The sequence below is a fragment of the Rhincodon typus genome, chromosome 11 (genome assembly GCF_021869965.1).
Source record: "Rhincodon typus isolate 14 chromosome 11, sRhiTyp1.1, whole genome shotgun sequence".
Classification (NCBI taxonomy): Eukaryota; Metazoa; Chordata; class Chondrichthyes; order Orectolobiformes; family Rhincodontidae; genus Rhincodon; species Rhincodon typus.
This window is the reverse complement of record NC_063342.1, coordinates 19,192,578-19,220,337: the sequence shown is the minus strand read 5'-3', so window position 1 is coordinate 19,220,337 and position 27,760 is coordinate 19,192,578. Positions and strand designations below refer to the sequence as shown.

Sequence of the window (27,760 nt, the reverse complement as noted above, 5' to 3'; positions counted from 1 at the left end):
CTTCTTCAAGGGTCTAGGCCCGAAACGTCAGCCTTCCTGCTCCTCTGATGCTGCTTGGCCTGCTGTGTTCATCCAGCTCTACACCTTGTTATCTCAGATTCTCCAGCATCTGCAGTTCCTACTATCACTGATAAGGCTTGTATTTGTTGTCATAACTGACCTTGACCTGAGAGGCTTGCGATGCTATTTGAGGATAGTTTAAGAAATTGTCGTATTGCTGTGGGTTTGAGGCCACACGTAGGACAGGCATCTTTCCCTGCCTAAAGGATATTTGTGAACCAGCTGGGTTTTTATAATTGATAGTTTCACTTTCACCATTACTGAGACTGGCTTTGAATTTCCAGATTTTATTTATTAAACTTAAATTTCACCAACTTCTTTAGTGGAATTTGATCCTGTGCCCCCATGGGATTAGCTTGTCACTGTTGAAAGTAACAATTGAACATGTGTTTTGAAGTACTGCATTACACAGTGTTGGAATTTGCTATGCCATTAGACTGCCCATCATCCAACCTATCTTGTGGATGGTTCGGATCTTACTGGAGTAGGGCATTTTATAACTTTCCCCAACTTTGCCCTTTAGCTTGGTTTTTTTTCCCTACCCAACAAATGGCTGGAAATTAGTTAATAACTGCACAACAAGGGCAACAGAACAGAGGAGTGGCTGGACTGGTGGTCATCTTAATCAATAAGATTTAATGATGTTGAAATCGACACCGATGACACCAGTTGGAAATAGGGTCAATTAGAGTCAAATCAGATACAGAAAAAGACGGACAGCAAGATCTGGATTAGGAACAGTAGAAATGGTAAAATAAGGCCCCAGAGATTAGGGTTGTTCCCTCTCTGGGTCAGAGAGATTGATGGCAAGAACTTGAACTTTGCCTTTAAAAAGTTGACTTAAACGGTTGAATGCTAACCCCATCGCAATAATTAATGCAGAAGCCTGCAATGTTGTGAAATGATTGAGCGTAACCATTTTTTTAAAACAAGACTAATGGAAACCATACAAACCACCAGCAACTTAGACTTCATTGGATATGTTTTCCTTGCCATAAGTTACTGGACAATTTATACATTAATAATGCTGAGCTTAGTTAAATTGACTATAACATTGATAGGGAAATCTGAGCTAACCTTTTACCAACATCCTACTGTAATCTCATGGCCATTAATGATTTTTGAACAACTAAGTACAGCAATGAATCTTTCTATTGACCATCCTGGCCTCCCCATTTCTATAAATCGGTTGTCAGTGCCAACTGCTCTATGTTCTAATAACTCATGCCCTGATAGTTCTTCACCAGAAATAGGGCCATGTTCTCCTGTCAGCCTCCATCTGTGAGCGACACCCTAACTTCCTTTCTGACCTGTGGGTGAGAAGCCAGCTGCAGTTTGCATTAAACAGTTTTCTTGTGATTCTGTTTGGAGTAATTGGGTAGAGGAAGCCTGATAACTGAGATGGGAATTAAGTTGCATTCACTGTCTTTCAGATTTCTGTGGTATTTGTTTTGCAACATTGCAAAAGAAAGGTATAGGTTGGGAGTAAAAATTATCTCCTGTTAGAAGTTAACAATAATTTGCTCTGTCTCTAAATCGTCATCACATCATTTCAAAGGGAATTTGTCAACATTTTTCCAATGACTCAATGAATAGCTGTGTGCCCAGGAAAGTTGGTAATATCACTGTCATTGACATGGCCTTATCAGTGCCTCCAACTAACAGAAGCTTGAGAGAGTGGGAGAAGATGCCAAAAGAAACTGGACAATTGATTGAGGGCCACACACATGGTGGGACTGGGAATTGGGTCGCATTGACTTGCATTGAAGGGGAACAAGATGAGCGGTGAAATGAGTTTCACGGGACTATTCTTGAAGCAATAGGAGTAGCAAGTATAAAATGGAGGAAAACTGGAAAACTTTACTGTCTGTGTGCAGAAACACAAACTTTAATTCTTTCTTTGGTAATGTTGAGTAGTTCAACTGATCCTTCTGTTTAAATAGCAGCATTATTTAATTCAATGCACAATACCTTTTAGAAATTGTGCTTTTTAAAAGATGTTGTTTTTGGATGTCTGTATTGCATGGTGTTTTGCAGCACCAAAATTGGTCTCTGCTGTTCTTGCTACTTGGGAGTTCCCACCAAACTTTCACCTCAACTAAATTTGTGGATTTTACTTTGTGCTTTGTGAAGGATTAATGCATCCCAGTGTAACTAATTTATGTTGGCACTGCCATGTGATAAGAATATTGGTTACTTGGAATGTTGTGTGGTACACAATTAAGGTCTTAGAATATGCTTGATGTGTACATTCTAACCTCTTATAGAGAATGTATCTTAAATTGAGTTTTTTAATTTAATTTTTAAGTTGCATTGTGTGTGCAAAATATATTGGCTGTCTTTATTTGGCCTTTTAAATTCAGGTGATCAGGCCCGAAACTTCTTCCTTCAGTCTGGATTACCTCCACCTGTACTTGCACAAATATGGTAAGTTCCAAGTTTGTGCTTTAAGTATATTTTTAATGGCTAAACAATTTACACAAGAAAGAACTGTTTTAAAATAAGTATTGTTCTTGAATGGTACTTTTGCAGTTTGCTTGTTGTGAAGGACTGAATCAATGATATTCATAAATCTGTGATATTCGAAAATATTGTCAACTTTATATTTGGAAATTAGTTAGTAAGAAGTATTCCTATTATACAGTCCTTTAGAACTTAATACCATTTAAGCCTCATGCTTATCCAAGATGATTTACAGTATTGAGTAATTTCTTCTAAACTTCCTGTCTTCTGGGTGATTGAGGAAACATAACTCAGCAATCTAATGTACTTGTGCCATTTTATCTGTTGGTCTTGACTAGTTTGTAACTTACAACTTGGGTCAGTTGGTCTGGCTGCTGAATGTAGTCAGTTGCTGGAAATGTGGGCAGATTAGAGTTTCTCAAAACCTGACATGAGAGAATCACAGCAATAAGTGCTGTTCACTGGGGCAGTATGGTGGCTGAGTGGTTAGCAGCCCCTCACAGCTCCAGGGACCGGGTTTCAATTCAGTCCTCAGGCTGCTGTCTGTGGAATTGGCACATTCTCCCTGTGTCTGCATGGAGTTCCTCCTGTGTGCTCTGTTTCCTCCCTCAGTCCAAAGATGTGCAGGTTAGATGGATAGGCCACGCTAAATAACCCACCGTGTTCAGCGAGGTGCAGGCTGGTTGGATTAGCCATGGGAAATAAAGGGTTACAGGGATATGGTAGGAAGTGAGTCTGGGTGGGATGCTCTTTGGAGGCTCCGTGTGCACTCGATGGGCCAAATAGCCTACATACACACGTGATTAAGTTCTTTGTTAGGCAATGCGCTGGAGTTAGTCCTCAGGAATGTGACTCATAGCTGTATTTGTGATTGGAGGCGGAAAGACTAAAGTGGGAAGCCAAAGCAATGGCTTTTTTAGTTTGTTTCCAAATCACCTACAGTTCATCAGTGCAAAATTATTTTAATTCCTGACAGTGATGTTTTTTTTTTTGTTTTGATCTCCTTGTCTTTTTGTGCCCTTGATGGATAACAGCACATTTCTGTAAAGAATAAACGTGGTGATACATGGATATTTCATGTAATTGTGTTCTTTCATATACTTCAGTTGATGAGTAATTTTGGGTGTTGAGTCTCTACTTTTCCAGCTTTTGCATAAAATAAATCTGTACAGTTGTACCCAGAAAGACTATAGAAATTTTGATTGTGATAGAACTATAAGAAATACTTGAGTACTATGCAAGTTAGCAGTGCAAAAGTAAAATACTGTGAATTTTGGTAATGAAAGCAGAACGCTGCGAATACTCAGCAGGTCCAGCAGAGCTGAAATGTTTACTTTCCTACCAGTTAACTCTAGTTAACTTTTTTTTAAATCACTCTGCAAATGCTGACCAGATCTTCTGAGTATTCACAACATTTGAATTGCCAGCATTGACTGACTGACTTTTTTTTGTTCATTTCTTTCTGAAGGGCCCTGGCTGACTTGAATAATGATGGAAAGATGGATCAGTTGGAGTTTTCTATAGCCATGAAACTGATTAAGCTAAAACTGCAGGGTCATCCACTTCCCTCAACACTGCCTCCCATAATGAAACAAATACCAGTAGCCATTTCAACAGCAGGATTTGGTTAGTGTCATTTGTTTTACAAATAACTTTTTTGTTTTCATTGACTTTGATCACTCAGTGTTAACTATCAACTTTCTGCCAATGTCTGCCTTTATTTTTGAAAGGTCAATTTTTTTTTTTACCATCGCAACATTAGAATACAGTTACTCTACTAAAATGTCTTTTTATTCTCCCCACTAAGGCATTGGTAATGTTTCAGCAATGTCCTCAATGGTCGCAGTAGCACCTTTGTCGATGGCAGCAATACCAGTGGTGGGTATGTCACCACCATTGGTGTCTTCTGTTCCAACAGCAGGAGTTTCTGCACTAGCCAATGGGGCACCTTCTATGGTACAGCCTCTACCTGCCTTTGCTCATACGGGTGAGTTCAATTTTGTAAACTAAGTGTAGATGGTTCACGTGTGAGAGACTGTTATAGGCAGCTGATTTATTATTTTGTCTTGGTGCATTGAACAAGAACTTTGAAAATGGGAAAATAAATTAATTGGGACAAATAGGCCGATTACCTTAGATGGATCAGCTCCAAATATCACCTCATTCTGTCCCTCAATCCTTTTTTCCTCCAGAAATTATACCATGTACCTGTCCACTTCACTAGGCATCTTTTAAATTTTTGCATGCTCTGTTGCTGTTTGGAGAGGAACAAGTTCTGTCTAATTTGTCTTTACAATTTCTTAATAACATCTTTATAGGACCTTGAAAACATTCCATTAAGTAACCCCACAGTCTCATTATTCCCAAATAGAGAAGCTTAACTTACCCCATAAATTAATTATTTAATACTGATATTAATTTTGTGGCTTCTCTTTGTACCCTCTTGAGCAATGGTTCAATGTCAAAAGATATAGATTCAGAGATTTTTCTCTCATGTTTGAAATTGGAAAATTACGAGCTAATTTGAAGTAAGTGATGCAATTTCATACGATGTACAAAGACCTCGGGGTTTATAAATGCAGATCTCTGAAATAGCATGACAAGCTACTAAGTCTGTTTCTTCTAAAGCAGAAATCTTATGCTTTAAAAATTGAGGCTCAGAGTACAGAAGTGAGGAAGTTAAGGCTAATGTTTATAAATCAATGGTTATTCCTCAGCTGGAATATTGTCCCTTAGTCTGAGTTCAGAGAGAATTTGCCAGAATCGTACCAAGATGGGTGACCTCTGTTATGGGGAAGGACTAGATAAACACAGATTGTTTGGTTTGGAGTGGAGAATGTTAGCAGAGATGTCAATATCAGAGTTTCAACAGGATAAATGGTGGGAAACTCTTGTTGCAAAAAGGTCACACATCAAGTTAATTGGCAAATAAGTTCAAGGGAGAATTTTATGATCTGCAATGTGCTACCTGAAGAGTGGTAGAAACTGATGAAAAAGCAACCTTTTTAGAAGGTAATTAGGTATGTACTTAGGAATAAATTTACAAGGGTTTGGGAAAGAACAAAATCGTGGATTAAGTAGGTAGCTGTTTCAAAAACAAACTGCAAGGACGTGATTGCCTGAGGGCCTAAGAGCCATGTCAGTGTTTCCATGAATCATCCAGTATTTATCAATCAATCAAGTTATACAATTGTTTAGGTTGGTAATCAAAAGCTTCATCCTCGCGTTTATTTCAGGATCTCTGTTCAAGTGGATGAAGCTGGTTATTCAGCGATTTTAATTTATCCAAACTTTAAAAAAAAGTTTACTCCCTTTGCATCATGACATTTAACTGTTTCTCAAGTCTTTGTCATCTTGGCTGACAGTAAAACATCCCTGTATTGTGATCGCTGGTTTCCATGACCAAGTTCTTGATATCAGTTGTAGATTTGCCATTTGCCATTTGCCAAATGAGTTGTCACTTGTCTGATCTTTGTTACTGATCCAATTCTTACATAATCAGTGCAGTTGTGTATACCTCTAGATGGACAATTTCTCCCCTCTTTTCAAACACATGTCAGTGCCTCTTGGGAATCCGTTTCATGTCCTTTGTGTTAATCATTTCTCAAACTTGAATGTTCTCCTTGCGTCTCAATGAACAGAACAAAAGATGATTCTGATTGCCCTTGCTTAACAAGCTATACATTTTGAGCATAAATTGCTAAATTTAGCAGTGTTCAAATACTTGGAGTACTTCACTTAGTGCTGGAGGTGGCAGAAGTGACAGCTTATGATCCTTTGGCCTCGGAAATGTCCACCTTACTCCTTCAAATAAGGGTTTACAGCTTCTGTGGTTGACAAGACCCTCGGCCATGTCCATTCCATTTTTCAGGCTTCTGCCTCACCCCTTCCTTCCCATGGTGTCCCGTTGGTCCTCACTTTCCACCCCACCAGCTTCTGTATCCAAAGGATCATAAGCTGCCATTTCCGTCACCTCCAGTGGGATGTCATCACCAGGTACATAATCCCCTCCCGTCCCTAGTCAGCATCCACGGGGGGCGTTCCCTCTGGGATATCCTGGTCCACTCCTCCCCCACACTCATCACTACCCAAAGCTCCGTAGCACCTTCCTGTATGATCACAGAAGGTCCAACACTTGCCCATTTACCTTCTCAATCCTGACAATCTGAAGCCTCAGACACACCTTCCAGTTGACGCAACAATTTACCTACACTTCATTCAGTCTAGTCTACTGTATTTGCTCACTCTGGTCCACTCTACAATGACAAGATGCAATGCAGACACAGAAATAAACGCTAGGCTGAAGCTTTTTATTACTAATCTAAACAATTTGCTGAACACCGACACTCTGTCTGTAGCAATGACCCTAAGCTTCCAGCTGCTTGCCACTTCAACACACCACTGTGTTCTCATGTCAGCATTTCTGATTCAGGCCTTCTGCAGTGCTCCAGCGAAGCTTAACACAAGCTGGAAAAACAATACCTCCATCTTCCACCTAGGTATCTTAGAGCTTTCAGGACTCAACATTGAGTTTAACAGCTTCAGAGCATGAACAGTCAGAGTCATACAGCATGGAAACAGACACTTTTTGGTCCAACCAGTCCATGCTGAACTAGTCACACCTGGTCCTGGTCCTGGTCCATATCCCTCCAAGCCTTTCCTATTCATATGTTTATCCAAATATCTTTTAAATATTGTAATTGTACCCACGTCCACTGCTTCCTCTGGAGGTTCATTTCACACACGAACCACCCTCTACATAAAAAAATTTGCCCCTCATGTCTCTTTTGAATCTCTCTCCTGTCACCTTAATGTGACCTCTAGACCTGAAATTCCCCATCCTTAGGATTGATGGCAGTTGTGTTTTCCTATCTATACCTCTCATTATTTTATAAACTTCTTTCAAGTCGCTTCTCAATCTCCTAAACTCCAGTGGGGGGAAAAAAGTCCCAGCCTATCCAGCCTTTCTTTATAACTCAAACCTTCCATACCCAGCAACATCCTGGTAAATCTCTTCTGAACCCTCTCCAGCTTAATAATAATCTACGTGTTAACTGGGCAACCAGAAGTGGGCACAGTATTCCAGCAGAGGCCTCACCAATGTCCTGTATAACCTCAACATGACTTCCCAACTCCTATACTCAAAAGACTAAGCAATGAAGGCAGGCGTGCTAAATGCCATTTTAATCACTGTGGTTATATGCGATATAAACTTGAAAAAATTATTTACCTGCACCCCTAGGTCCCTCTGTTCTACAATACGACCCAAGGCCCTACCATTAATTGTATAAGCCCTACCCTTGTTTGTTGTACCAAAATGCAATACCTTGCACTAATCCAGATTGAACTCCACCTGCCATTTTTCAGCCCATCGACCCATTATGAAGATCTCTTCGTAATCTTAGAAAATCTTCTTTACAGTGTCTACTTTGCCACTAATTTTGGTGTTGTCAAAGCTTACTCATCTTCCTCCATGTTGATGATCTACCCCTGCAAACCCTAGGTATTGTTTTGTACAGAATGCTCCCAGCACTGCCAACCCACTTTCAACCATTCTCACTTGTTAACACTCTACTCAGCATTTAACTCCCTTTTAGCTTAGCAGTAATCCTTTTGTTTGCTCTCCATTTTTTTCCCCTCCTTCTCCCCTTCCCCCACCTTCCCTCTCCCCACCCTCCCTCTCCCCACCCTCCTCCATATTCACTCTTTCCCTGAATCCACTCCTGTCAACAGCAAAAATACCACCCTTTCCTTGCTGTTTTCAGTTCTGACAGTCACTTGACTCAAAACTTGGACTCAGTTTTTCTCTATACAGAGGCTGTCAGACTTGCTGAGTTTCTCCAGTACTTCTATTTTAGTTTGATTTCCAGCATCAGCAGTTCTTTGTTTTATTTTCTTGGTTGGTCGTGCTGACATAGTCAATTAAGAAATTAGTTTGCATAATATGCATAATCAGCCTCATACGCTCGAACTTGATATGTGGGTAGTGTTGATTATTGGATAAGAGGAATTGCGTGGATAGCTTTTATGTCATTTACCTTCTCCCCAACTCTAACACAAAGTTTAAAATGACATGCGTCTCATTTAAGGAGGATACAGCAATGGATGCTTAAAGCTCAACTGAGAAATGGTGAGATCAAGGATGGAGAACCATAAGTGCAGTTTTAAAAAAAAAAAAAGCTCGGTTTTATTAAAACTGAGAAGGAGATAGTAAGCTTCATGGTACTTGGAATTAATTCTCGAGGCTACGATGTACAATGGATTAATGTTAATCTACCACAGCAGGGAGGGAATGATGGATTGACATAAAAAGTAGCAATGACATAAGAGTGTGATAAGGTTGGGAAATAAGACGGGAAAAGATAACCAAGTTTGGCTGGAAGGAAACATTGAGGGATGGGGATACAAGATTGAGAACTTAGAAATTTGTTTTTATGTTTTGAATCTCCTAGGAGCCACATTGCCAAAGAGTTCTTCGTTCAGTCGCTCTGCATCAGTCAGTCAAGCAAATGGAACAAAACTGCAAAAGGCACAATCATTTGACATAGGAAATGTCACGTGAGTTTGTCACCTAAGCTTGAGTTTCATTTATACTGATTTATTTTGTGTTTGTTTCATTGAAACAGTACAAATTGCTTAATGTGTCTGAAAAGCCAAAGTAATATAGCTCAAATAATGAGATCATTTGTTAGAAGGAGCTCCAGTTTAAGGGCAAGGCAACAAAATGCTTTGTTTCAGTCCCTCCGCTTTGCTTTTTGTTTTAAAGTTGTTTGTTTAGGTGATCTATATACATCTTAATAGAACTGTATGCTTTTGCTGGCATAATATACCAACTTGGATACAATTAAATTCTGATTGTCATTAGCCATATGCATAAGCTAGTTGCATAGAATGTGGGAAGTAGGGTCCTATGATGAAGTGGTAATGTATCTATGTTTGTGCCAGAAAATCCACATTTAAGTCCCCTCTGCCCCAGTGGAATTTTAATCGATCTTGGCATGTCACTCCCATTACTCGCCCAACAGATTTGATTTTGTGTGGGAAGTTGTTTTGGATCTTTTTTTGGTCTTGCACCCAGTGATCGTCATTCACAATTGCATGGTTCATTGCTCCTTCTGATAAGGACATAGTGAGTGCTGATCCTATTTTATGCAGAAACACTGCACTGACAAGGACTGAGGGATGACATGGCAGGAAGATGTTTTGAACAAAGCATTAGCAGGAGTAATTTTATCTTGAAGTTTTATTTTTGAGAAACGCATTGTGCTGAGGAATAATAATTGAAACAAACATTAATTATCTGTGCCTTCAGTATTGAAAGCACTTATGCCTATGTTAACGCTTAAACTGAGCTGACCAGGGAGAGGTGAATTCAGAAATAAATGGCTGGATATCATACAGCTAATCCACTGTGTGATAGTCACAGCAAAATTTATGATATAAGGAAGCATCTAAGTGCAACTTGTACACGAACAATGTTGAATTCAGTCGATATGGTTTTCTTATTTCAAGACTGAATGTTGTAGTGAGAGACTAGAAATTGATTGCCTCTTTCTTCTCTTGAAAATGCAACGGCTTGTCTGCAGATTTATTATACTGCATTGCAGTAACATAAAAAATAGGTGCAGGGGTAGGCCATTTGACTGCCTGAATCTGCTTCACCATTCCATGTGATCATGGCTAATCATCCAACTCAGTAACCTCTTCTCACTTTCTCTATATACTCTTTTGATCCCTTTAGTCCTCAGAAATACATCATTCTCTTTCTTGAAAAAAATGCAATGACTTCGCCCTAACTGCTGTCTGTGGCAGAGAATTCCACAGGCTCGCCACTCCGGGTGAAGAAATTTCTCATGTCTGTCCTAAGAGACCTACCACTTATCCTTAGACCATGATCCCTGATTCTGGGATTGTCTCGTCGTAGAAAACATCTTTGCTGTAATTACCCTGTCTAGTCCTGTTAGAATGTTTATAGGCTTCTGCGAAATATCCTGTTCCCTGCGACCCCTTCCCCCACTAATTGGTCTAAACTCCAGTGAATAAATTCCTAACTGATCCAGTTTCTCTTAATATGTTAGTCCTACCATCTCAGGGCTCCATCTGGTAAACCTTTGTTTCAATCCTTCCAAAGACAGAATGACCTTCCTTAGATAAGGAGACCAACACCAGACACAGTACTCCTGCTGTGGTCTAACCATGGCCCTGGAGAATTGCAAAAAGACAGCCCTGCTGCAGTGGGACCCTCTCACTATGAAGGCCGGTGTACCATGGGCCAAATACTGGCAAATGGGAATAGGTCAGATTGGGATGTCTGGGCGACGTGAACTTTGACTGAAGGATCTGTTTCTGTGCTGTATGATACCTTGTCAGATGATTAAATGGAAATAGTCAGTGGAAACATTGTGTGCCAAGAAAGAATAGATAAATAATCCGGGTGAGCCACCATTGTTGATGCTGTCTAATCGTGGCACCCAGCAAAGATGCCTCAAGCTTTCTAATCCAGAGATGCCTGTTGGGAATTTGTTTGAAATTGTTTGGAGACTGGGTTGGGCACATGAGAGTTTTCTCTGTTGATCTTAAGCAATTAAATTTGTTGTAAGTTTGAAGATGGGTTGGAATGTTTGTTCATACAGCATTGAATTTATTTTAAAGCAATTGGGCTTCAGTCAACATGAACCCAAATGAGTAACTTAAATATTTCACTCACTGTTACCGCAGACAAGCAAAGAGAAAAAGTTGCTGCTTCATTAATGTTGCTGCAAATGGACTGTTTTGGACTTGGTCTAGCCAGTTGCCAGGCTTACAGTCTTTTCATCATTATTTCTTTTACCCCGCTCTAGGAGCAGAACTACCCCTCACCTCAATTTTTGTGTTCCAGAAATGGCATGACTGACATTATGAACTTTTTTATTGTTCTGTTGGGTACAAGAGCATTTTCTACCTACGGTACAAAAAATACTCTGAAGGCATCATTCTATGGCTTTTTTACTGAGCATTTTTATGTCTGGTAGTTCAAGATTAGATTAACACAACTAACTTTTAGGGCATTGTATCTCTTGACATACCCAGATAACAGACATTTGGTCACTTGCAAAAAGAGAATAGTGTAGAGAACAAGCAGCACTGCATTTGTAATGCAACAGATAACTAGCATGAATTTTACTTTTAAGTCAGTCTTAGTTTCAAAGTTTGTGTTACAATTTAATGGGCATCAAGTTTGGTCAGACTTTTTGCACAAAAGACAAAATATATGGAATATATGCCCTTGGCTGGTTTGGTTGAAGTATATTGTTTAAGAAAACTGTCTTTAGGGAGAATTAAATTTATTTTTTTTACCGAATGTTTGACCTGTTTTATTTTGGTATGTTTTAGTGTGCCACCTTTGGCTGCTGGTATAGAGTGGGCTGTTCCACAGTCGTCGAGGTTGAAATACAGGCAGCTTTTCAACAGTCATGATAAAACAATGAGTGGACATTTAACAGGTAAGAGGCAATGTCGAATGGGTCATTGCATTTCAGGTCAATACCAGGCTTTGATGAGGCAAGCACAGCAAAATAAGATCAATGTAAGAGCACTTTTTTTCCCTTCTAAGTCAGTTAGTTGTTAAGGGGGCAGAGGTAGCAGTGGTGTGGTATGCTCCTCCTGTCAAATGTGGGAGATCAGGGAGCAGTCAAATGCTGCTGGCAACTATGTCTGCACAAAGTGTGTTTGCCTGTAGTTCCCTTCACACTGCATGGAGCAGTTGGAGTGGGAGTTGGAAGCCCTGAGGAACCGAGAGGAGGCAGAAAATCTGATAGCTTCAGGGAGGTGGTCACACCGCAGGTTGAGTCAGGTAGATAGGTGACTGTCATAAGAGGTAGCCAGGTAGTGCACGAGTCTCCTGTGGCTATTTCCCCCTCGGACTAGTATACTGTTTTGGATACTATCAGGGAGGGCTACCCCCTCGGGAGCAAATAGCCAGGTCTGTGGCACCATGACTGGCTCTGCTGTAAAGCAGGGCATTGTAAACATGGATGAGGTCCTGCAGATTTAACATAGGAAATTGGGCAGGAGGTTTAAAAGCAGGACCTCGAGGGGAATGATCTTTGGAATACTCCTGGTGCCACATGTTAGTGAGAGTATAAATATGAGGATGGGACAGATGAATGTGTGGCTGAGAGCAGGAGGCAAGGATTCAGATGTTTTGATCATTAGGATCTCTACTGGGGCAGAAGTGATCTGTACAAGAGGGGATGGGTTGTACCTGAACTGGAGGAAGACCAATATCCTGGCAGGCAGATTTGCTAGAGCTACTTGGGAGTGTTTAAACTAGGCTGGCAGGGGTGTGAGACCCGAAGCAGTAGTGAGACAAGAGAGATGGTTGAGACTGGTATAGAAGTTACAGACCAAGTTAAGTATACAAGGCAGGCAAGAGCATGGCAGAGAACGAAGGAAGACTAAAGGAATTAAAATAGTTATTTCAATGCAAGAGGCCTGACAGGTAAGGCTGATGAACTCGGCATGGTTGGGAACATGGGACTGGGATATCATAGCTATTACAGAAATGTGGCCGAGGGAGCTACCAGACTGGCAGCACAATGTTCTGGGCTACAGATGCTGTAGGAAGATTAGATGAGAGGAGGGGGAGTGGCATTTTTGATTAGGGAAAATATCACGGCAGTACTTAGAGGATATTTCTGAAGGTGCTTCCAGTGAAGCTATATGGATGGAAATGAGAAATAAGAAAGGGGGTGACCACGTTGGGCTTGTATTATAGGCCTCCCCAGTGGTCAGCGGAAAGTTGAGTAAATATCTAGGAAGATTGCAGATGATTGTTATGGGGGATTTTAACTTTGCAAACATAGATTGAGACTGCCATAACGTTAAAAGTTTGGAAGGGAAGGAATTTGTGTGTTAGAGAAAACCTTCTCAATCAATATGTAGATGGCCTGACAAAAGAAGGGGCAAAACTCAACTTGTTCTTAGGGAAATAAGGCAGGGCAAGTGACAGCAGAGCACTTTAGGACAGGTGACAAAAGTTCTAGTTTTAGAATAGTCATGGAAAAGGATAAGCCTGGTCCACGAGCTGAAGTTCTGAACTGGGGCAAGGCCAATTTTGATGGTGTTAGACAGGAACTTTGGAAAGTTGACTGGGGGAGGCGATTTGCAGATAAAGGAATGTCTGAGAAGTGGCAAGCTTTGAAATGCACGATAACAAGAGTTCAGGGCTAGTATGTTCCAGTTTGTTTGAAAGGCAAGACTGGCAGGGGAGGGAACACTGGATGACTAGAGATACTGCTGAAGAAAAAGGAGGAGGCATATGTCCGATTATAGATAACTGGGATCAAATGAATCCCTTTAGTTTCGGGGGTGTAGGGACACCGTTAAAGAAATCAGGAGGGAAAAAGGGAACATGAGATAGTTTTGGCAGAGAAAATTGTGGGGAATCCAAAGAGACTCTACAAGTGTATGAAAGGCAAAAGAGTAACTATGGAGAGAATAGGACCCCTTAAAGAAAAATAAGGCTGTCTATTTGTGGAACTGTAGGAGATGGGTAAGATCGTGAATGAATATTTCGTGTCTGTATTTACTGTGGAGAAAGACATGGAAGCTAGGGAACTCGGGGAAATAAATAGTGTTGTCCTGAAAAGAGACCACATTATAGATGAGGAGGTGTTGGAGGCCTTAAAACACAAAGGTGGATAAATTCCCAGGACCTGATCAAATGTAACCCAGGACATTGTGAGAAGCTAGGCAAGAAATTACAGGGCCCCTCGCTGAGATATTTGTAATATCAACAGCCATGGGTGAGATCTTGGAAGACTGGAGAATGGCTAATGTTCTACAGTTGTAATTTAAAAACAAGTATAACTTCAATATTCCATAAAAATGGAAAAAATCTACTGATGGAATGCCAATTAGTAGTTAAAGGTGTTTATCATTGGGCCGACAGAATTGAACAGTTACTTAAACAGCACTTGTGTGCTGTCATTAATTAAGAAAGGCTGCAAGGAAAAGCCAGTGAACTATAGACTGGTGAGCCTGATGTCAGTGATGGGCAAGTTGTTGGAGGGGATTCTGAGGGACAGAATTTACGTGCTCTTGAAAAGGCAAGGACTGATTAGTCCTTGATTAGACTCGACTGATTAGATCTCAGAAATTTGATTGAGTGTTTCTTTTTAAAGAGGTGAACAAGAAAATCCACGAAGGCAGAGCTGTAGATCTTGTCTATAAGAGCTTCAGCAAGGCATGTGACAAGGTTCCACATGATAGACTGGTTAGTAAGGTTAGACGAAATGGGATCCAAGGACAGCTAGCCAATTGGATACAAAATTGGTTTGACAGTAGGTGACAGACAGTAGTGGTAGAGGGTTGTTGTTCAGACCGGAGCCTGTGACTAGCGTGTGCTGCAAGGATCAATGCTGGGTCCACAGTTGTTCATTTATATAAATAATTTAGATGAGCATACAGAAGACATGGTTAGTAAGTTTGCAGATGACACCTAAATTAGTGGTTGTAGTAGACAGTGAAGAAGGTTATCTAAAAGTACAAACGGATCTTGATCGACTGGGCCAGTGGGCCAAGGAATGGCAGATGGACTCTCATTCATATAAATGAGTGGTGTTGCATTTTGGTAAGACCAAGCAGGACAGGACTTGCATAGTTCATGGTAGGGCATGGGGCATGTTGTTGAACAGAGGCTTGGGTTGCAGCTACGTGGTTCCTTGATGGTGACGATGAAAGCAAGTGTGCCAAATTGAGTACGGGAGCTGAGATGTCATGTTATGGCTGTACAAGGCATTGGTAAGGCCACATGTGGAGTACTGTGTGCAGTTCTGGTTGCCTTGCTATAAGAAGGATTAAACTGGAAAGAATGCCAAAAAGGATTTACAAGGATGTTAGCAAGACTGGAGAGCTTCAGTTATAAGGAGAGGCTGAATATACTGGGGCTTTTTTCCCTGGAGCATAGGAGGCTGAGGGGTGACCTTTTAAAGAGGTTTACAAAATCATGATAGTGTGAACTGGCAAGGTCTCTTTGCCCAGGTTAGGGCAGTCTAAAACGAGAGCATGTAGGTTTAAGCTGAAAGGGGAAAGATTTAAAAGGAACCTGAGGGACAAACTTTTCGTAGATACAGTGATGCGTGTATGGAACGAGCTCTGGAGAAAGTGGTAGAGCGCAATTACAACACTTAAGAATTTGTGCAGGTACATGGAGAGGAAGGGTTGAGAGGGATATGGACCAAACACAGGCCAATGGGACTAGTTCAGTTCAGGAAACCTGGTCAGTTTGGACTTGTTGGGCCGAAGGGTCTGTTTCTGTGCTGTATGACTGACTCTATGACTCATTCTCGTATATGAATTGAAGTTAATAGCATATAAGTTTGCATGCTCTATAGAGTGCTAACAATACCTTTGCTGTTTCCCTCTGCATGCTTTATTTTACTGTAGGAAATATTTTGGAAAGTACCGATCTCTTTGGAAATGAAGGTGATTGTTTATTGAGACTATTGCAGTGTTTTTTTAATTCATTCACAGCTAGGCCAGTATATATTGCACATCCTCAATTGCCCTTAAAGGTGATGGTGAGCTGCTGCCTTAACAACTGAGCGGACTGCTTGGCTATTTGAGTGTGTAGTTAGGAGCTAACCATATGACTGTGGACCTAGACTTGCCTTTGGGCCATACTACGTTAGGATAGCTAATTTCCTTCCTGCAAGGTTGTTATTGAACTGAATGAACTTCTACCCTGTTAAAACATGATTACTATGCCTAATGCTAACTTTTTATTCCAGATTTATTTTATTAACTATGTTTCAAATTCCCCAACTAGTGAGGAAGGATGTGAACTTGTTTCTGGATCATTCAATTAAGCCTCCGGATTACTAGCCAATATCTCAACACTCTACTGCCATTTACATTTTCATAGTCAATATGCTTCTACACCTACAGTTCAATGTGTCTTTGATTTTATCTTTTTATTTGCTTCGTGGAACCACCGTGGATATCTGGGGTGAATCAATTTGCACAGTGACAAACTCCTTAGTCTGTATTTGCCTGCTTTTGACTGCTATCAAGATAAGCCACCTTTCACTTCTTTCCCCTTTCTAATGAATTGTGTTCTGTCTTGTGTGTAATGGATCCTCTGTTATCTCTTCATGCATTTTCAAGAATGGCATACTGGGCTAGGGGATAGGTCAATAGAGATAATGTTAGATATTTAAGGGGATATTTCAGAATACTTAAAATATTCCTACTGCAAAAATCATGTTCTCAAGGGAGGGACCTGTATTTGGCTAACTTATTGGAGTTCTTTGAGGAAAGGACAACTAGGGAGGGGCAATAAATGCTGGCCGGCCAGCCAGCCACCCCCATGTCCCACGAGTGATTTTAAGAAAAATGTTCTTTGGATGCAGGGTAGATTCAATGGATGGACTATACTTTGGTTTCCAGAAAGTTTTTGATGAGGTGCTACATCAAAGGTTACTGGGGAAGATAAAAAACCGTGTTGATAGTGGCATTTTGCATGGGTAGAGGATTGGCTGATGTGCAGAAATAAGTGTTTTTATTTAAGTTTAGCAGGTTGGTAGGGTGTCATGAGTGGTGTGTCACATGGGTTGGTCCTGAGGCCTCAGTCTTTACAATTGATGTGAAAAATTTGGATGATTTGGGAAGGAACTAAAAGCTGGAAACCTCAACATACCAAAACAAGTACGTAGATGGTAACTTGAAATGTCATAACCTTCAAGGCTGTTGGCAAGTGTGAATAGGTCGGCGCAGACTTTAATGGGCCAAAGGAACTCTTCTGTGCTGAATTAAAGCAGTTAAAGAAAGCATCAAATTTGAAAAAGCGTGCTGTTGTGCAGAGTTGTGGCAGGTCAGATGATTGGTCAGAGTATAAAGAATGACCAAGAAGTTAATCAGGGTGAAGAAATTAGAGTATGAGCGGAGGCTCGCTATGAATGTAAAAATGGATGGGTAAAAGTTTTTCTACTGTGTAGTGTAAGTAAAGTTGGTCCTCAAGAGTGAGTATAGGGAGTTAATTGTCGATAAGTAAGAAATGGCAGATGAAATGAATCAAAATATTGCTTCTGTGGTCGCTATAGAGGACCATAAGATGCAAGAGTAGCACAAGGTCTTTGAGCGCATCAAGTCTGCTCCGTCGTCCAATGAGATCATAGCTGATTTGACCATCCTCAACCAAAACCCTAACCCCCTCTCCTGCCTTTGCCCTATAACCATTGATTCCCTCAAAGATGAAAAGTCTGTCCCTCTCAGTCTTGAATATACTCGGCCTCAAAGGCTCTCTGCAAGTAAAACAAAATTGCACGGATTCACTGTAAAACCATAAGATAAAGCAGCAGAATTAGGCCATTCGGCCCATTGAGTCTGTTTCACTGTTTGATCTTACACGACGTGCAAACTCCAGACAGACAGTCGCCCGAGGCTGGAACTGAACCTGGGCCCCTGGTGCTGAGAGGCAGCAGTGCTAACCACTGAGCCACCATGCTGCCCAAACAAAACAGGATGGATGCGTGTCTCACTCTCAATGTAAGAAGAGCACATTGTCAGTTAAACGTATGATTTGGGTTTGTGCTTTTTCAGTGCACTCTCTTCCTCCACCCTGTTTCATCCTGGAATGATGTGGTACGTGATGGGAGTGGTCAGGGTCATAAGGAAATGCATTTCAGAGAATGTATCTCCAGTCGCCATTCAGTTCTCTTTTATTCCTTGGTTTTCGATAATGATTTCCTTGTTCTGGCATAGCAGAACATTTTGCAGTGGCAAACTTTCCATTGTCTCAAGTTAGCATGTTTTTAACCAATTGCTATTGATTGCAGTGCTTATTGCACATTCTGGTTGTATCTGCATTTCCATTTTGTTTAAAGCTGCTCACTTTTACCGGCTGAAATCTTTTTGTGGACTTCCAGTAATAAAATCCTGTCATGAATGGTCAAGTGTAAGAAGCATTGGAGGAAATGCTGGATCCTCAAACTCCAAGCTGTGCTTTTACTCCTTGTCACATTTTAACAATGCATGACAAGATATTAACTTGATTTCTTGTCATTGATGATTTTTTTCTTTCTTTGATCTCAAATGCTCTTTTTCTCTCATTCCACTGCAACTCTTGTTTTTTTTTTCTCTGATCATTTTCATGAGTTTTTGTTTTATTGATCTCAATATCTGTCCTAAGCATTTAGTTTCCGATCATGAGAAGCAGTAGTCATGCCTAAAAGTTGCAGACACAATTGAGTATCTTCTCTCTTGAGAAAGTATTGTCAATTCATCTATCTTCTCTAGTTCCGTAAAGTGCATGTTCCTAACTTTTTCCCAGAAGTTCAAAATACTGACTGTTATGAAATTTCATCCCTTTTTCTGCCTAGAAACCCGGGGAATTGCAGGAATGAGCAGAAATGCAAAAGAAATTTTACAATACATTGAACAATACTGAATGGAAAGTTTTCATTTTACAGGCCCACAGGCAAGAACCATCTTAATGCAATCCAGTTTACCACAAGCTCAGTTAGCATCTATATGGTAAGCACATTTCTAACAAATCATTTTCAAACAAGTTATTGCCTAAAATCTATTTCTCAAAGGGATGATTGATGCTTTAACTGCTTTGTTTTGTCATCAAAATGTGGGACAAATTTATTTTTACAATAGGATCACTTTTGCCCCTTTCACCACATTTTCTCCCATCCATTTTATTCTCTGTAAATAACTGCTAAGCAAAAAGTGTACAGTTTGTTGCTGTCCTTTGTCGGTAGCAAGTTGAACAATGCTTTAAATTCTTATGTCTTTCCCTTACATAGAATATAATATTCAGGAGCAATGGCCCTTTAAACTTTCTCAGCCCTTTGAACCTACTCCAGTTCCTTTCGTTAAAATGGTGGCTGACCTGATTGTGTTTTGGGCTCCACTTTGCAATGCACCATAACCCTTGACTCCCTTGTCTTTGAAACCTCTGTCTAACTTGGTCTTGAATAAATTTGTCTTGAATAAATTTTGTGTTCTGTGGAAGAGAATTCCCAACTGTAATAACCCACTGGGGAAAAAAGAAATTCTCCATTTCCTCACCTCTTAAAAGGAGACTTCTTATTTTTAACCATTATCTCCTAGTATTGATTTCTCCCACAAAAGGAAACAGCCTTCAGGTATCAACCCTTTCTACCCAGCTCAGGTTCTCGTGTCTTTGGGGGTTGGTACGGTGGCTCAGTGGTTAGCACCGCTGTGTCTCAGCACCAGGTACCCGGGTTCAATTCCACCCTCCAGTGTCTGTGTGGAGTTTGCACGTTCTCCTCTTATTCAGTGTGGGTTTCCTCTGGGTGATCTAGTTTCCTCCCACGGTCCAAAGATCTGCAAGTTTAGATGGATTATCCATGCTAAATTACCCATAGTGTTAAGAGTTGTGCGAGTTAAGTGCACTGCCAAGGGAAATGCAGGGTTATAGGGATCGGCAAGGGGGATGGGTCTGGGTGGAATGCTGTTTGGTGGGTTGGTGTAGTCTTGGTGGGCCAAATAGCCTGTTATCATAGGGACTCTATGATAAGAAGATCATCTAAATTGCAATGGATATAGGTCCAACCTTTTCAATCCTTTTCCATGAAGTAAGCCCTTCATCTCAGGAATAAGACAAGTAAACCATCTAGTGCTAGCCTCCATTTGGAACTAGTCTTGGATGTTTCACAAAACTTGAATTGATGTGATCTATCACTGTGACCAAAGGTTAGACATTTGGTCAATTTTATCCTCCTTCAAACCAATTATTCATCTGTGGTGCAGAAGGTTAGGTACCGATCTCGGTTTTGTAATATGCATTCAAAGCTAGCCAAATATGATGGGATGAAAGGCTCCTTTGGTGGGAATCATGGTTGTGGATGAAACTTGTTTGAGTTGTTTCAATTTTTTGCACATCCCTTTAGTGGAAAACTTAGTGTAATCAGAGACCACATTATTTTTAGTATCGCAAAATTGGATTGTTGCTCTTCAAGCTGAAGAGCATGTTGAGAGACAGTAGAGGGAGTTGTACTTTGTCTTTTCACTACACCTATATAATAACTATCTTTTGTATTTGTGGTGCTATTTTTTTGTTGGTCACTGTTACTGCATCATGTGATGACAACAGAGAAAACAAGCAAATTAGAATAATACATCAGTGTGGACAGATGCAAATGAATTGCATTGAAGATGTTGAATGAAATGCCAATTGTACGACCAAATGTTGTCAGAATTTTGTTTACTCATTACGGAATGTGGCCAGTATTTAGCAGCGTTCCTCTGAGGAAGAAAACCCAAGGAAAGAACTCCTAGCTCTATTTTATGCACATTTGCACCCTGGCTTGAAAGTAAAAACTTTGAAGTAAATGTTACATGGAGATCAAAGATTGGTAGGGAAGAGTTACAGAAAATACCTCAATTGAAATATGTACATAAAGTCACACAATTTGTGATTAAATTTGTTTCAGAGATAATAGGGACTGCAGATGCTGGAGAGTCTGAGATGACAAGAGCTGGATGAACACAGCAGGCCAAGCAGCATCAGAGGAGCAGGAAAGCTGACGTTTCGGGCCGAGACCCCCCTCCAGAAATGGGGGAGGGGAAGGGGGTTCTGAAATAAACAGGGAGAGAGGGGGAGGCGGATAAAAGATGGATAGAGGAGAAGATAGGTGGAGAGGAGACAGACAGGTCAAAGAGGCGGGGATGGAGCCAGTAAAGGTGAGTGTAGGTGGGGAGTTAGGGAGGGGATAGGTCAGTCCAGGGAGGACGGACAGGTCAAGGGGGCGGGATGAGACTAGTAGGTAGGAGCGGGTGGTGGGGCTGGGGGTGGGAGGAAGGACAGGTTAGGGAGGCGGGGACAAGCTGGGCTGGTTTTGGGATGCGGTAGGGGGAGGGGAGATTCTGAAGCTTATGAAGTCCACATTGATACCATTGGGCTGCAGGGTTCCTGAGTGGAATATGAGGTGCTGTTCCTGCAACCTTCGGGTGGCATCGTTGTGGTACTGCAGGAGGCCCAGGATGGACATGTCGTCTGAGGAATGGGAGGGGGAGTTGAAATGGTTTGCAACTGGGAGGTGCAGTTGTTTAGTGTGAACCAAGCATAGGTGTTCTGTAGTGCGGTCCCCAAGCCTCCGCTTGGTTTCCCCGATGTAGAGGAGGCCACAACGGGAAGAGCGGATTCAGTATACCACATTAGCAGATGTGCAGGTGAACATCTGCTTGATGTGGAAAGTCTTCTTGGGGCCTGGGATGGGGGTGAGGGGGGAGGTGTAGGGGTAGGTGTAGCATTTTCTGCGGTTGCAAGGAAAAGTGCCGGGTGTGGTGGGGCTGGAGGGGAGTGCGGAGCGGACAAGGGAGTCATGAAGAGAGTGGTCCCTCTGGAAAGCAGATAAGGGTGGGGAGGGAGAAATGTCTTTGGTGGTGGGGTCGGATTGCAGATGGCGGAAGTGTCGGAGGATGATGCGTTGGATCTGGAGGTTGGTGGGGTGGTACGTGAGGACGAGGGGGATTCTGTTTTGGTTGTTATTGCGGGTAGGGGGTGTGAGGGATGAGTTGCGGGAAATGCGGGAGACATGGTCAAGGGTGTTCTCGACCACTGGGGGTGTGGGGGGTTGCGGTCCTTAAAGAATGAGGACGTTTGAGATGTTCGGGAGTGGAATGCCTCATCCTGGGAGCAGATGCGGCGGAGGTGAAGCAATTGGGAATCGGGGATGGCATTTTTGCAGGAAGGTGGGTGGGAGGAGGTGTATTCTAGGTAGCTGTGGGAGTCGGTGGGCTTGAAATGGATATCTGTTTCCAGGTGGTTGCCAGAGATGGAAACGGAGGTCCAGGAAGGAGAGAGAGGTATCAAAGATGGTCCAGGTGAACTTAAGGTTGGGGTGGAAGATGTTGAAGTGTATGAACTGTTCGAGCTCCACATGGGAGCATGAGGCGGCACCGATACAGCCATCAATGTAACGGAGGAAGAGGTGGGGTTTAGGGCCAGTGTAACTACGGAAGAGGGTTTGTTCCATGTAACCTACAAAGAGATAGGCATAGCTTGGGTCCATGCGGGTACCTGTGGCCACCCACTTTGTCTGTAGGAAGTGGGAGGAATTGAAAGAGAAGTTGTTGAGGGTGATGACGAGTTCGGCTAAGCGGATGAGGGTGTCGGTGGAGGGGGACTGGTCGGGCCTGCAGGACAGGAAGAAGCGGAGGGCCTTTAGGCCATCTGCATGGGGAATGCAAGTGTATAGGGACTGGATGTCCATGGTAAAGATGAGGTGTTGGGGACCAGGGAATTGGAAGCCATCCCCTATTCCCAATTGCTTTGCCTCCGCCGCATCTGCTCCCAGAATGAGGAATTCCACTCCCGAACGTCTTAGATGTCCTCGTTCTTCAAGGACCGCAACCCTCCCATCCCCCAGTGGTCGAGAACACCCTTGACCATGTCTCCCGCATTTCCTGCAACTCATCCCTCACACCCCCTACCTGCAATAACAACCAAAACAGAATCCCCCTCGTCCTCACGTACCACTCCACCAACCTCCAGATCCAACGCATCATCCTCCGACACTTCCGCCATCTGCAATCCGACCCCACCACCAAAGACATTTCTCCCTGCCCACCCTTATCTGCTTTCCGGAGGGACCACTGTCTCCGGGACTCCCTTGTCCGTTCCACACTCCCCTCCAGCCCCACCACACCGAGCACTTTTCCTTACAACCGCAGGAAGTGCTACACTTGCCCCTACACCTCCCCTCCCCACCCCCATCCCAGGCCCCAAGAAGACTTTCCACATCAAGCGGATGTTCACCTGCACATCTGCTAATGTGGTATACTGTATCCGCTGTTCCTGTTGTGGCCTCCTCTCCATCGGGTAAACCAAGCGGAGGCTTGGGGACCGCTTTGCGGAACACCTACACTCGGTTCGTACTAAACAACTGCACCTCCCATTCCTCAGATGACATATCCATCCTGGGCCTCCTGCAGTGCCACAATAATGCCACCCGAAGGTTGCAGGAACAGCACCTCATATTCCGCTCAGGAACCCTGCAGCCCAATGGTATCAATATGGACTTCACAAGCTTCAAAATCTCCCCTCCCCCTACCGCATCCCAAAACCAGCCCAGCTTGTTCCCGCCTCCCTGACCTGTCCTTCCTCCCACCTGTCCCCTCCTCCCACCTCAAACCCCACCCCCATCTCCTACCTGCTGGCCTCATCCCTCCCCCTTGACCTGTCCGTCTTCTCTGGACTGACCCACCTCCTCCCTACCTCCCCACCTACACCCACCTTTTACTGGCTCCATCCCCACCTCTTTGACCTGTTTGTCTTTTCTCCACCTATCTTCTCCTCTATCCATCTTCTATCCGCCTCCCCCCCCCCCCCCCTCACCCCGTTTATTTCAGAACTCCCTTCCCCTCCCCCATTTCTGAAGAAGGGTCTAGGCCCGAAACATCAGCTTTCCTGCTCCTCTGCTGCTTGGCCTGTTGTGTTCATCCAGCTGTTGTTATCTGTGATTTAATTTGTTTGAGCAACATTTTTATTTGTTTAAGATCACCTCGAACAAATCTCTCAATTCTGCACAGGAACCTTTCTGATATAGATCAAGATGGAAAGCTTACAGCGGAGGAATTCATTCTGGCTATGCACTTAATTGATATGGCAATGTCAGGACAGCCATTGCCTCCCGTACTGACTCGAGACTTGATTCCACCAACTTTCCGGTAAGTAGGGTAAAGGTTGTGGAATTTATCCAATGTGTGTATATGTGATAGGTCCAATTGTTTTGTTGGATTTTTTTTTATAAAAGCACTTATTTTCTATCAACAGCAACATAGTTACAGATGAGTTCATATGCTCAGTTTATTTTTCGGACCTAACTCTGAAAAGAAATTGGCCATATGTAAATTGAGGTTTGTAGTAACTAAACATGGCCAGCTTACTGGATGCAGTGCAGAAGTATTTCTGAACTAGGATATTGCAGTTAGTTTTCAAATTATATGCAAGGTTGTTGGGCAGTCAGATGAATAATGGAACGACATATGTGATTATTGCACCATGTGGAACATAGTTTATTAAAAGATTTTATCCAATTTGGCCAAGCAAGAAATTAAACAGCCTTCACTGGCCTTAATACCGGTGACTGTTGATCAGTTGATGGCATGAAAAAGAGCACAAGTTAACTGATTATTTTGACATTGTTCCCTGTGAGGAAATGCTCGACCTTCAGTCGATGGATCAATTTCAAAGAAGAACATTCATTTTTGTTGTGCTTTTCATGACCATCAGTCACCTCTGCTTTACGACCAATTATGTCCGTTATTGAAGTGTACGTGCTGTTGTGATGTAGGAAATGTGGCAGTTGATTTGGTTGCACAAAGCTCCTACAAACTGCTTTTTGCTTTTGTGATGTAGCTTGAAGGGTAAACACTGGCCAGAGCACCACGGATAACTCCTGTTTGGAGCAGTGCCCTTTTGACCCAACAGTCACCTGAGGGAGAAGACAGGGTTTCAGTTCGATGTATCAACCAAAAGCATGTTCCTCTGATCTTGTAGCATTCCATGCATAAGACATTGGCCTTATTCTTATCCTCAAGTCCCTGCAGTCAGTACTTGAACCCAGTGCTTTGATTGAGAGGCAAGAGTGCTACCAATTGAGCCACAGCTGCACATAACATAATGAAAACTGGATAAAGAGAATTTGAATTGCCAGACTTAATCTGATATCTGAAATATGTTGAAAGCAGAGTGTGTTTTGCTGTCGAGTAAACCCATCTTAGACAGCAAAACGTTTGTTTAAAACAGTTTTGCTTCATTTAGGAAGAATTGAATTACAAAATCAATGTCATTAAATTAGAGAGAATGCTTTTTTGGAGTGTTCTTTTTGTAATTACAATGTACAATGATTTGCATTTAACTCCTTACTTTGAAATCACTTAGATGTTGCAGTCCAACAGTTCTGTTTGAATATTGCAGAAGAGCCAGGTCTGGTAGTGGAATGTCTACTGGAAGCTCATTGAGTATTGATCAACGAGTACCTGAAGAACCACAAGAAGAAGAAACTGAAAAAAAATTGCCTGGTAAATTATGTTACAGTGAAGTATTTTCAGTGCGAAGTATACCTTGCTTCCATTCCCACCAACTGACAGTAAAAAAAACATTTACCCATGATTTCTCCTTGAACCTGTTGAGAGGTATTTGTTGCCAGTTTGCCGACAGCTTGTTGGAATGTTTCGTTTCCTCAATTTGGGATGTTTGAAATGGAGTTTCATTTTCTTAATTTGAAATATTTCCACTCGAGTTGTATTGAGCTCAACCAAGCACTAGGTGGAGCAAATGATTTCAGTTTTGCATTGAAGGGAAGTAAAAAACAGAAGTACACGATAATGAACAAATTAGTTGGATAATTCTTCACTTCTGGGAAAATGGTGTGGAAAAGGGTTTTGCTTTAGCAAATTTAATGGAGACTGTTCTATTCAGAGGATAATCCTGGACTATGGTCCTCATAATTAGCACACTCAGTGAAATGGAACTATATTAAATTGTTTTGAGAAAATGAAAAGTCGGAATTGAGGACTGTATCTCAAGTTTTGAAGTTGACAATGGAGTCATGCATGACTCCGTTAAGAGTCACTTTTGTTCAAAGAAAGTTGCAAAGGGATATTGATAGGTGAAAAGAATGCAGTAAAATGAGTATCAGATAGAAATCAGCATTAATATGAGGTGCAGAAACAAAAGCAGAAGTTGCTGGAAAAGCTGAGCAGGTCTGGCAGCATCGTGAAGAAAAAAATTAGAGTTAATGTTTTGGGTCCGGTGACCCTTCCTCAGAATGGAATATGAGGTGGTTACTTTTATTTTAGGTCAGATAAACATTTAGTATGTTTTGAAAAATATGGTGTACTGATTCCTAGGACATAAAAGTCAACAACTTGGGCTGATTGGGTTTTTTATTTTGCAGAATAACACAAAGCTAATGGATCCAGGTTTCTTCATGTATAAAATATAAAAGCTAGGAGATGTTGAGCTGAAGATTTCAATAACACCTTGGTTTAGAGAACGAAGTATTGTTGGGCTTCTCATTGTCAGAAGATTATTAAACCTGTGTGTGTGTGTAATGATTCACTATTGTGTCTTATGGTGTGGGAAAATACAAATACAGTATTCCCATCTCTTTTCCACTCAAACTGTCTTTGATATTTGAGATCACACAGCAATACTGTTGATCTGAATGATGTTAAGACTTAGTTGTAAACTGGGAACAGCAATAAATTGCAAGAATTGCAGCAGTACAAGTATTAAGTGAAGATTTGTTCAAAAAATTTTTTTCAATAATAGAATTGTTTGACTTTAAAGGAATAGGGTATGAACGGCTTTGAAAATTTATGGGTCAAATAAGAAAACTTGGACATTATTGGGCCATTGTGCTTTGAGCTGGTACAATTGCAGTTTGGAGCTGGAGCTTGCATGTTCTCCCCATGCCTGTATAGGTTTCCTCTGGGTGCTTTGGTTTCCTCCTACAGTCCAAAAATGTGTAGCTTGGGTGCATTGGCCATGCTAAATTGGCCACAGTGTCTGGGGATATGCAGGCTAGATGGATTAGGTATGATTGATATGGGTTAGGGTTAGGGTGGCATGATTTTCTTTGCTTTCTTAAATTGTTCCTTCACTCAACCTGTTTGCAGTGACATTTGAGGATAAGAAGCGTGAGAATTTTGAACGGGGGAATCTTGAACTGGAAAAGCGACGACAAGTTCTTCTGGAACAACAGCGAAAGGAGCAGGAACGACTTGCTCAATTGGAACGTGCAGAGCAGGAACGGAAAGAGCGAGAGCGGCAAGAACAAGAAAGGAAAAGGCAGATGGAGATAGAAAAGCAGCTGGAGAAACAACGAGAATTTGAGCGACAGAGGGAGGAAGAGAGAAGAAAGGAAATAGAAAGGCGAGAGGTAAAATTTGAACAATGATTGTTTAATGATTTCTCAAATTAAAATTCATATACTTGAAGGATATGACTAGATCACAAGCCATATCTCAACTTGCCTTTAAATGTGTAATTATGGCTTATTGCACTCGGATCTACTTTTATTTTATTTAGATGTCAACTGCACATCACTTTGAACTATTAGAGCTGGAGAATTGTTTCACTTTATTCTTTGCACATGCTATTTTTTCTGTTTTAAAATATCACATTCCTTTCAAAAGTGATTTTTTAGGTCATTTTATCCAAATAAAATTTCTAAGGAAGTTATACCGGTTCAGTTTCTTTGCCAAATATTCA

At 41.7% G+C, this 27,760-nt stretch overlaps 1 protein-coding gene across 6 annotated transcripts in view; it reads left to right on the top strand.

Annotated features, from left to right (window-relative positions):
- Positions 1-27,760, top strand: part of itsn1 (intersectin 1 (SH3 domain protein)) — a 173,715-nt gene that overhangs the window by 86,248 nt on the left and 59,707 nt on the right. For 4 of the 6 annotated variants that reach the window (XM_048603054.1, XM_048603053.1, XM_048603050.1 and 1 more), the window contains 9 exons: positions 2,424-2,487; positions 3,992-4,149; positions 4,331-4,510; positions 8,976-9,081; positions 11,896-12,005; positions 18,975-19,038; positions 24,070-24,207; positions 25,424-25,563; positions 27,166-27,428. In XM_048603054.1, the coding sequence (XP_048459011.1) occupies positions 4,023-4,149; positions 4,331-4,510; positions 8,976-9,081; positions 11,896-12,005; positions 18,975-19,038; positions 24,070-24,207; positions 25,424-25,563; positions 27,166-27,428 (1,128 nt within the window). In that variant the 5' untranslated portion in view covers positions 2,424-2,487; positions 3,992-4,022. Of the gene's footprint in view, positions 1-2,423; positions 2,488-3,991; positions 4,150-4,330; positions 4,511-8,975; positions 9,082-11,634; positions 11,693-11,895; positions 12,006-18,974; positions 19,039-24,069; positions 24,208-25,423; positions 25,564-27,165; positions 27,429-27,760 lie in introns of those variants that run through there. The other 2 variants (XM_048603052.1, XM_048603055.1) reach the window with 2 other exon arrangements.